Genomic DNA, 10820 nt, shown 5'->3' on the forward strand with positions numbered 1-10820 from the left:
TTGAACAAAGCCCACAGATTAAAGGCTTAACTTCACTCATTAAATATTGAATGTTGTTGAAAGGTTACATTTTCTAACGTTTCTAAATGCCCAGTTTTAGGTTTTTAATGAACATGCCATTGGATTAAACAAGGGTTTTAAAATTTTAATTCATGAAGAGTGCCTGGGATCTCTAGGCTCCTCAATAATTCAAGGTCTTCTGAAGGTGTTGGAGCTCATTTGGAGAATCAAAATGTGCTATTTGGGTCATTTAATTCAAAACGCAGTTAGAATTTTCATGGCTCTATTTTTACTTACAGAAAAATACACAAGCCCGACAGTGTTTTAACCGATTAAAGCACGTATTTGTGAGGTACAAGCTTTAAGAAAATCTACAACTGCACAGAGAAAACTTGGACTTAGTGACCTTTCCCTCGATGAACAATGTGCTCCTGTGAAAACCGCCTAATGAAGTCAGTGCCATCAAGCTATAAGTTGCTATCTTGAGAGTGAAAAAAAAAAAAAATAAATAAAATAAATAAAAGCCGCTGGTGTGAATAACACACCAGCAACACTTTCTGAGACAAGGCGGGCAGGAATAGTGAATGAGACGCTCTCCCACACGTTCTAAAGTAAACCTTGCCTCTGGAAATGACGATCAAAAAATAAGTCTGATTTATTAAGATTTAGCACTTTCTATTTGTCTACTGTGTCTGCTGCAGGTGATTGACACAAGCACAGTGCAGCTGAGAAGAGGATGGGATTGGGATGAATACATTCACAGCGTGATAGCTGCTGACGGGATTCACCAAGCAACAAATCACTTTTTTTTTTTCTTCCCTTTACCCTGAAAGCATTTTTTTTTTGCCAGTAGATCCACCAAAAAAAAAAAACTCTTTGAAAGTAAACTGCCGTCCTTATGCAGAAGATACAGAATTGTCACATGAAAGAGGTAGAAATTACAGTACACTGATACGAGAGGAGATACTTCTGAGACTGCTTATTAAAACACTGTGATGTATCTTAAGCATTATAGCTTCCTTTTCTGAAAGGCTGGATTATAGTTGAGTGCTGTAATTTTCTGTACGACTATACAATGTTTTCTTAGTCCATAAAATAAACAATCTATGACTTGTTGCTCAATTCTACATTGTTTTTTTTTTTAGCCCAAATATCCAGCAGGAAGAGAAATTAACTATTACAGAGGACAGACAGTACACAAAACAATGTATAATTGCTTTAATTAAAAATTCTGCATTTGATTGAGTGAGTGCAAGGCATTTCTAAACAACTGCACTGTGTGGCCCTGATGTTAGATCCATCACCCACTGTTAGCAATGGTTCAGTGGTATTAGGCAAAGAGCCAAACACAACTGGTGGAAAACCATGGAGGCAGTTTGGCTTCGGTCCCTGACATCTGGATCCAGCTGCTGTCACATAAAGCCCAGGGGAGTACAGGGCAGAAACCGGCAGACGCGCACATCGCTGAGATATGGCGGGGTGCAGGACACGGCATTCAAAAGATATGCCTCACAACTTTTATTACAGAGAAACCAAAACAACAGCAGCAGGTTGGCGAAGACGGCGATCCTCTTAAAGAGCCCCTTTGACGAGTCGTGTTTTCTACCTTGTTAGCATGTCCATATGGCGTCATTTTATACGCTCAGAGATATTTCATGAGAGAAACAAGCAGCCGAGGTCACAGCTGAGCATTTCCGCCTTAAAACTGCGATAAATCATTGATATTCTCAAAAACAGGGATTGAGACTTTTGGGGTTTTATGTGTAACAAACCTCAGGACCAGATCCTGTGGCTTTCTGTATTATTATGTAATTACTATCACTATTGGTAGTAGTGGTGGTGTGGCAGAATTACTCTACAGTAGTTTTACAGCGTTTGAGCGGAATCGCAGGTGAGCTGGTGAGCTGGAGCTGCAGTGAGTGGGGACAGAGAAGCAGGAACTTCATTTATCTGCACATTATCGAGGAAGCAACAGTACAGAGTTACATCAAAGACATTGTAGGGCAGGGAGGAAGTACTTTTATGGGGAAAAAAAGCTTCTAAACCTTGGTGTACAGAGATAGTTTTTGGGGGGTTAAATCAATAAATGTAACACAAAAGGCAGCCAATACTGATTGATTATCAGAAATGTGAATGTGCAGGCTCCTCAGATTGTAAAAGTTACCTGACTGACTTCTTTAATTTTAAGATGTATTTTTGACTGATGCTACGACATCCGTTGCTCAGACTGAACCAAAGCAGTGCTCTATGAATGCATTACTCTATATGTCATTTTATAGTAATTCTTCAGCCATTGTAGTACACACGGACCTCCAAATATATACGCAATAACTTTGGGAAAAACAAAATCCTTGGCCAAGAGATGATGATGAGTGTTTTTATGCTTCTGTTTCCAACAATGGGCTTGTTTCAGTCTGCTCATTCAGATCCGGTAGGACTAATTTTGGGACCAAACTCTTAAAGTTAACCATTAAAAGTTTCATAATAAATTTAAATTATGCTCCCAATCAATTTCCTATTAACCCAGCAGCTCATACAGGGCGTTCTGTGTCTCGTCCCACTTTCTGTCCAACTGAACTCGAAAATTCAAACAGTCAAATGCCCAAATCATGACAAAAGCGCTGGCCCCAATCTTATGCTCTTATGAGTTCAATTAGATAATGTCAACTATCCTGTTTTATTAACAGTTCGCCGCTGATGCATATAATTAAAAGTATTCCAAAATACAAACTCCATCATTAAAAGAAGTTTCAGGAGGCCGATGTTCATGTTTTAAACAGGAAGTAGGCCGTTAAATCACTGTAAAGCCTTTACACCCGTCACGTTGCTCCAGTTTTCCACATAAAAAGTATGTTTGCTTCTGTCCAGGCAAGCCAAAAAGTCAAAAGAGAAGCAGGATTTTATAGGAGAATGTTTGAAGCGACAAGTTTTAATGCCAGTAGAATTTATTTACATGGACATAATGCGGCTGCAGTAGACCATTGGATCAGCCACTCTAAATCTGTCTGAGACCCTCCAAGGTAGATGGTATCCCACTGGGTCTGAGAAAAACACTCTCTTCCTCAGTGTCAGCCCCGAGTCACTTCCAAATATATTCATGTGTTTTGGATAAAGCCAGATCGAGCCATTATGTGTACAACAATCTCACATTACACAGTTCTTTTGGTACCCGACAATCTATGAAAGGGATTTTATAATTTTGTTCCCCATAAAATGTGCCACATAAAACATACATAAAACACATGAATCACCAAAATCAATTTGCAACTGCAAAATAACTCAATAGTGTGCCTCCCCATAGCTAAATCCATGGTTCTGCAAGCTGGCGAGATTGAAAGCGAGTAGTCACTGACTGTGAATGTATTACTTTCCCACTGCCTGCATTTCAGCTGCTCACTCCCCAGAGCTTGACTCTTGAGCCTGAAAATTAAAGCCTGACCTCAACCAAACACCAGATACGTCCATCTCCAACCAAAACTCCTTCTAACCATGACAACGTCCAAAGGATCCTAATTGTTTTCCTAATAAATTCACTGTTCAGCATTGTTTTTGACAAGACACACGATGCGCAGAACAACTATTAAGTCAGAAATTTCTCTTGGACTGACCCAAACTTGTCAGATCCAGCTGAGTCCTGTTGGATTCGTGAACCCGGTTCTGCCACTGCTTTCATTACATTTCCCCCACTCCCCACTGAATCTCATCATTATTTCCAGAGTTCCCAAGCCCTCTCTGGGTCTGCGTATGGCCATGGTACTGAGTTAGATTGAATTGGTCAGTGGTCCCATTGTAAATGCATTACTCTCGCACTCCCTGTATTACACTCTTACCTCCACACTGAATCCCATTATTACTGCAGGAGAGTCTGTGTATGCATAGCACAGACTATATATATATAGATATATGTGTGTGTGTGTATGTATTATTAGTCTATAGAGCTTTGGTCCCTCTGTATCAGTCATGCCTTGTATGGGTTTGTGTGTGTGAGAGACTGTGTTCGTATAAAGTTTGAAGGAATAAGGGTTAAAAAAAATAAAAAATCAGTTTGAGAATTTGTAATTAGATGAATATATTATCTTAGTAAAAGCTGATACAACTTCTCATTAGTGTGCAGAGAGGAGACACAGTGTAAGTACATTCAGGACTTACCTGTCAATGATGCAATCACTTCCTGCATGATGCATTAAAAAGACACTCGTGCATTTCTGTCTACGTGTGTGTGTGTGTGTGTGTGTGTGTGTCATGAATGTTGGAGCGTGAATGCACCCAGACTTACCAGACAGCGATGTAATCAGTGACAGGCTCTGTCTGCAATAAGGTGAAGTTGATATAAACTCCATGTCCGTGGGGAACGGTTATGATCCAGCTGCAGTCTTGGGAGTTGGGGTATTCACTGGGGTACTGAGGTGAATAGATGGTGCCGTTCTCAGCTGTGACATTGTAGCCACAAGGAGCTGTAAAAAGCAGTTACAGGATTATCTCTTTGCAAATTTTTCATTTTTAATACGCTAAACCTGGAAGAATTAGGAGACAAGAATGACTCCTGAGCTGCAGAGAGTGAGGATATAATCATTGTCGTTGTTCTTAGTGGCAGCAGAAGTAGAAGCAACAGGAGTAGTAGTGGAGGTACAAGAGCAATGACTCTGCAGCTGATGTATACAGTAAATGATTCAAGTGAGTATTTACTTTTCTGCTAAATTGCTTATGGTGCTGCCTTGTGATACCAATCAAAGAGGAAATTAAATTTACTGAAATTCATTTAGGATAACAACATTTTGTAATAGTCTAGATTATAAATTAGAGCAGGTCCATGAGGGTTGTTGGGTAAAAATGCTTGTAACAGCACAAAATAAACTGGCTAATATATGAAATTCACATTTTTATCATAACCTAATTTTCAGCGCAGTACATGCATTAAACCAAATAAACAAACTCTCACATTTTGCAAAACGCCATTACTAGAATATGAAGAAGACATAATTTGTTTATACCTTCGCAGCGCGGAAATGGGTGGTTCCACTTGCGGTTGGTGCCATGCAGGCACGTTAGCACTGTGTGTCCAATTAAAACATAACCGGGGTAGCACTGGAACGTCACTGATTGGCCAGCACTGTAGTCGTTGTTGATGATGTCGCCGTTGGGGAACGGAAAGGGATCCTGGCAGTTTTGAAGCTGATAAGCTGAAAACAGAAACGAGGGAAATGACTGCTGGTGTGAAAATACGGACAGAATGATTTCAAATTTGTGCAATATTTAGGCGACAGGAAGTGAAGATAAGATGTTCCCACGTAAACTAGATAAGCAGACACACAGTCATACACGGATGAAGTAACACAACGTATGTGTACATGTGTCACCTCACACAGTACACCGCTTTTTATGCTTTCCTCACAAGTCTCGAAAATGTGACTACAAAATAACAACCGGGATTTATTGTGCTCACAACATTTTTCTGTGTACGGCTAATGGACTTGAAGGGGCATTAAAAAATCTATGACCCACTGAAGCTACCAGTAGTAACTGCAGCAACATCAATAGATCTAATCTCCTCCTACACAGCTATCTGGCACATGTATGCATGGTATGCCAGCACTTGCTTGAGGAAATGTCGGCACCGCGGGTCCATTTAGGGCACATCTCACTATGCACGAGTGTCATGGCGAGTCAAGTTCCTTCATTAAACGTGCCGTTTTCAGAGAGCAGAGGTGGCTGCCACTGGAATCCCAGTTGCTAGAAACTACAGAAAGAGGCTGCGGAGAGATGCTGCACCTAAGAGCGGAAGAACAAGCTCTCAGCATCAGGTCAATACAAACAGGATGAGCAGCACTAGAAAGCATCAACGGTGCCGGCTGCATAAACAGGTCTCAGAGACAATCTGTGCTGGTAGCAGCTGGATCTGAAAGGTAGGCAGGATGGTTATAACATATTCAAGGTGCGGGATGTGCACAAAGTATACACAAGCCCATCCCAAGTCCAGGTACGAGATGCAACAAGGGATTTCGTGGTACTTTTTGATCCTGAAGGCGGAACAAATTTAAACAAAGGTAGCTGGACATCGTAGAAATATAACAGAAGGCAGCATAAAACCACGTGATGACAAACGCAGAGATCCCATGTGAGAAAAACAACGTCAAGGGAAAGGAATATAAGAGGATGTGAGACGACACGGAAACACAAGGAGCTGAAAGAGGAGCTATGGAGAATGTAGAAAATGTAGGCCAAAAGTTGTGCTCTCGGTAGCGGCAGCACTTGCAGCTGTGAAAACTACAGCCAAGAATGTGGCTCCAACAGATTACAGAAACAACATTGAAAATCTCTCTGTAGAAAAAGTGCACTTATAGGTACCGCAATGTCAGAGTGCCAAAACCTAAAACTGGAATCAAAAACCCCCTTAAGCTTTTATGAGTGACATTACGGTTAAAATGCCAGTATGTGGGCACTTTTCCATTGTATTTACACAGATTTTTTGGCATCCAGCACTTATCCAACTTAGGTTTTATGGATGTGCACACAACTATTCAGCCTACTGAACTGTAAACCTCCCAGGCCTCGAGCGCAGAACCTGAGCTTGTATGTGATGCACAGAGGTGTAGAGGTGAAATCCTGCACCCACATTGAAAGTACTATCATGAACCTCCGTGTGTATTGCATCCTCCCGCCAAAGAACTTTGCTGTCAGACGAGAAAAAGCATCTAGTGCAACTCCATTTGAGGAAACATGTCCGCATCCTCCACAAGCAAACAGTGGGAGGAAAGTGACAAGAACAGCAGCGTTAGGGGACTCTGCCGTCGCGAACTGGGAGTATAAAGGGAAAAATGACTGTGGGCAGGTGAATGTGAGTTATGCTATGTGTAAGTGAGTCGTGTTCTAGCTATGCTGGCCTACAGTGCATCTCTGGCGTCTTTGAAGTGAAGCACTTAGGGCTACAAGTAAAGCCTGCTGGACAAGATGCAAGTCTCTCACAAGGGCTTACTAACAATCCATCTCTTTTAATGATGAGAGGAAAGCCATAAGGTTTTTCAAGTCTTTAGCATGACTCATCCATGGATCAAAGCTCAAAACCTCATAGCAATATCTTCTATTTTTTTTCATTCTACCCTTCATTTCTTGGAGATGGGAAAGCTTTGCAGTTTGGCCACTAGGTTGGAAATGTTAATTTATGTTGAACATTTGAAGAAATTATTTTCCTTAATCATTTAAGCAACCATTGTGTTTCTTACTCTAAACCTGGAGAAGCTAAACACCAGACTCGATGTGTATGAAGGTGTGTTCTGTCAGTGTCTATCGCTTTCAACTGGAAATGCCTGCAGTTATACCTCAAGGTCTGTGGTCTTTAATGCCTTCAGTTGCTAAACCAAAAAATTAATGTTAATTAGACAAAAGAACAAAAAAAAACCCTTGTGAACGTACCTTGATATGTCAGTTTGAATCCCGGTCTGTTCTCTGAGTGGTCGCTGTAGAAGTGGATGATCGTCAGGTGGGTCGTGCTCGACAAAGGGGGCGGGATCTGTGAGCCGGTGAACTGACCAATGAGGGCAGAGCTGTGCTGAGGTCCAGCCCTGACCTCTAGGAAGTCATGGTTGTCCTCTGAAGAGAAGTTCTGGAACTGAATATGGGCTCCTAGAATGCAAATGATGAAGACACAGGATATGGAACAGCAATATGAGAATTAGAGTACTGATGATTTAAATACCAAACAGGACACAACAGGTGGCCTGAATTGTAAGCATCTGAAAATACCCATTGAGATTGTTTACATTACTTTTACAGTGTGCATACAAGATGGAGACACAACGTCAGCATAGAGACCAAGAGCAACTGTTTACATTACTCCAGGTAATTCATATTTATTTGAATTGGTATTTTAATTGTTATTATTTCTGATACAATCACAATAAAAGTCACCGGAGCTTTGTAGAATCTAGCTTTGTTGTCTTTTGAGTAAACTGCTGCCATGCGCACACAAACATAATGACACAAACTGTGTCCTATTCAAACCATCAGTTACTATAGTCATTTAACAGCACACGCCATGTGTCAGCCCCCAGCCGAGCATGTGGCGAATCTGCTGCTGATTTTGTGCTAAAAAAAAAAAAAAAAAGAATGTCTGGTCGGTGCTTCCCAACCATGCCAACAGATGTACTGAAAGTGACACCTTCTTTTTAGGAATGCACCTCCATCCCATAATACTTACCATATCCAGTTGGCAGTGTGATTTGCCAGGTGCAGTCCAGGTTGCCGGGGTAGTTGCCAGGGAAACCTGGACTGAGGATGACACCACTCATCTCAGACAGCACCCCGCCACATCGAGCTGACAACACAGGCACAGCAAACACATTGTTAACACATGGACACTGTAGAGTAGAGATCATCACTTTCACCTTTCTGCTTCAACAGAAAGAAGGTTACAGCACAGCAAAAAGCAACTACGCGTGCAGAAGTTCTGTAAAGCCCGCAGCAACAAATCTATTTTATAAAAACATTATGGCACCACTCTTCTATTGACAGATTTGGAAACAAAAAGGCTCGATGCAAGCGTCTCTAACAGAAACAGGTAAAGCTGGACTTGATAAATAGTGAATAGAGGATGCTGGAGCGGTGACTCTAGTGAGTCCTGACATGTCAAGGTTGAGTTTAACTGGAACTGGCTTCCGAGATCTTGCACCAAGGACTGAATTATTCAGACCTAAACGCAAACATCAATGGAATCAAGGTTCTCTAATACTATTGCAGACGTTGGGAAACCTTGGCTCTCAGTTCTCTTTGTAACTGGCAGACATATTGATCCCATAGATCACTGAACCTACATCCGCCTCGAGGTTTCTGGCTTCCACTAATCTGATTTCAAGCCCATAATATCAGATATACCAATTAAGTCACGGTTAAGAGCTACACATCTCGCAAATTCTAGGAATGTATTTGATGAGGATCTAATATTCAAAACAACATCCCTGTAGTGTGTTACTGCAGCCAAATGCAGAGTCGTGTCAAACTTTTCTGCTGCCAGATACAGTACAAAAAACATGTAATTCATGAAAAAGATGTTTTTCAATGAGTTCTCTTCAGACCACATAACCATGAACGTTGGTTGTATAAAAAGAGACTTGCTGGCATCTCTAATGTACTGGAATACTTCAGTAACTTGGAAAATGTGAAACCTTGCATCTTTAGGACCTGTTTTCTTGATCATTCAGAGCACAGTTTAGCTAGAATGTGTGAATATGCTACCTATGCAAAGAGGTGGTGGGTAGTTCCATCGGCGCACAGTCCCAGGCATGCAGGAAATGTGAGAGTGGCCCTGAAAGTGATAATACAGTGGGTCAAGTTCAAGTAAAAAACATACAGTGAGGAGGAATGTTGATAGATTTTCATCGGCGTTGTATTTCATTTCAATAAAATAGCACAGAGGAGAAGAAAACGGTGCAATCTTAGCATTTTCTATGATGAGAAAGTTCATTTTCTGTCACGAAACAACAATGGTTGGAATTTAAATAAAATAAAAATTCACCCAATTTGGAAACTGCTCTTTGAAATATGCTTGCTAATTAGTAAAGATAGCAGTTTGACATCGTGCACAGCAACGGCTCTTCAATATTTAATCTGCTTCTAGAAAACAACATTTAAAACTTTATACTAGCAACGAGAAGGGAAAGACTTTTATGTAAAATCAGTATGTAAATGTGTGTGTGTGGGTGCTCGTTACCTGTAGCGTGTAACCTGGTTCACAGCCGAACGCCACCACCTCATTGACCATATATCTGTCTCCTGATTTAATGCCATTGGCTGGTATCATCGGTTCTGGACAAGTGGTGAGACCAACCGCTGCAACGACGACAAAAAAGAAACAGGAAAAAAAAAGAAGAACAAAAACAACAATGAAGTCTGTCATTTCTGTTATTTAATCATCAACTTTTCTTTGTGAACTACAATCATTCTCTTCTATACCGCAATGACAGCAGAAAAATGTCCCCTCTCTGTTCTCCGCCTTTACTACAGGACTTGCAAAGAAAAAACTTCACAATTGCCTTTTCCATCTCTCCCTCCTTCGCCCGTATGTGACCTTTCTCTTGACTCGAACAAGTAATTTACAACAGACCATTACAGCACGCGCACCAGTTTACCTAATTTCCTGGAGTAAGGCTGTCTCTAAGTTTTTCCACACAATTACAGACGGACCTGATGAAAAACTACTCGGCCAGATTACCTCACAAGTTCTCTAATGCCGTCCTCTTACACACAGGCGCTCATTTTTTGTTTAATTGACAGGTAGTACAATGAAAAAGCGTGTACATTGTCAGGGTTTAAAACAGCCTCTGAAATGTGCTTAAAAATATTTGAAGGTAACACAATGACTTTGGTTATGTATTCCCAACACAATAAAGGTTAAACACATCCTTAATAAGTTTGACAGCAGCGGGCCCTTTATCAAATAGCATCAGTGGGGGTGTATCTGTGTGTTCATTTGTATGTGTGTGTGTGTGTGTGTGTGTGGAAACTTCCGCAGGAGACTGCCCCAGAGCGGTTACCATGGCAACACAGGGGTGGAAGAGGGATAGAGAGTGAAGGAAGGGGAGACAGAGGAGTGAATGTTTGTGTGTGTGTGGCTGTGTGTGTGTGTGTGTGTGTGTGTGTGTGTGTTTGCTTGTGTGTCTTGTTGGTTCATTATCTACCTTCCTACCAACAAAACGTTGTGATCCCACTGAGCTCACACACACACACACACACACACTTACACCTACACACACACACACATCCAGGTGGCTCTGCCCCACTGAATGACATTTGTGAGTGTGTGCACATGAGTGACTTTTTCCACGAGA

The 10820-nt window shown here is 41.3% G+C and overlaps 1 protein-coding gene across 1 annotated transcript in view; it reads right to left on the bottom strand.

Annotated features, from left to right (window-relative positions):
* LOC103368769 (CUB and sushi domain-containing protein 1) overlaps positions 1-10820 on the bottom strand; it is a gene marked incomplete at its 5' end in the record, with an annotated part of 122606 nt that overhangs the window by 60040 nt on the left and 51746 nt on the right. The window contains 6 exons of the mRNA XM_008297239.1: positions 4277-4454; positions 4992-5180; positions 7411-7620; positions 8195-8311; positions 9229-9298; positions 9704-9822. Coding sequence (XP_008295461.1) covers positions 4277-4454; positions 4992-5180; positions 7411-7620; positions 8195-8311; positions 9229-9298; positions 9704-9822 — 883 coding nt within the window. The remainder of the gene's footprint in view (positions 1-4276; positions 4455-4991; positions 5181-7410; positions 7621-8194; positions 8312-9228; positions 9299-9703; positions 9823-10820) is intronic.

The sequence above is a fragment of the Stegastes partitus genome, unplaced genomic scaffold (assembly GCF_000690725.1).
Source record: "Stegastes partitus isolate 25-593 unplaced genomic scaffold, Stegastes_partitus-1.0.2 Scaffold1202, whole genome shotgun sequence".
Lineage (NCBI taxonomy): Eukaryota > Metazoa > Chordata > Actinopteri > Pomacentridae > Stegastes > Stegastes partitus.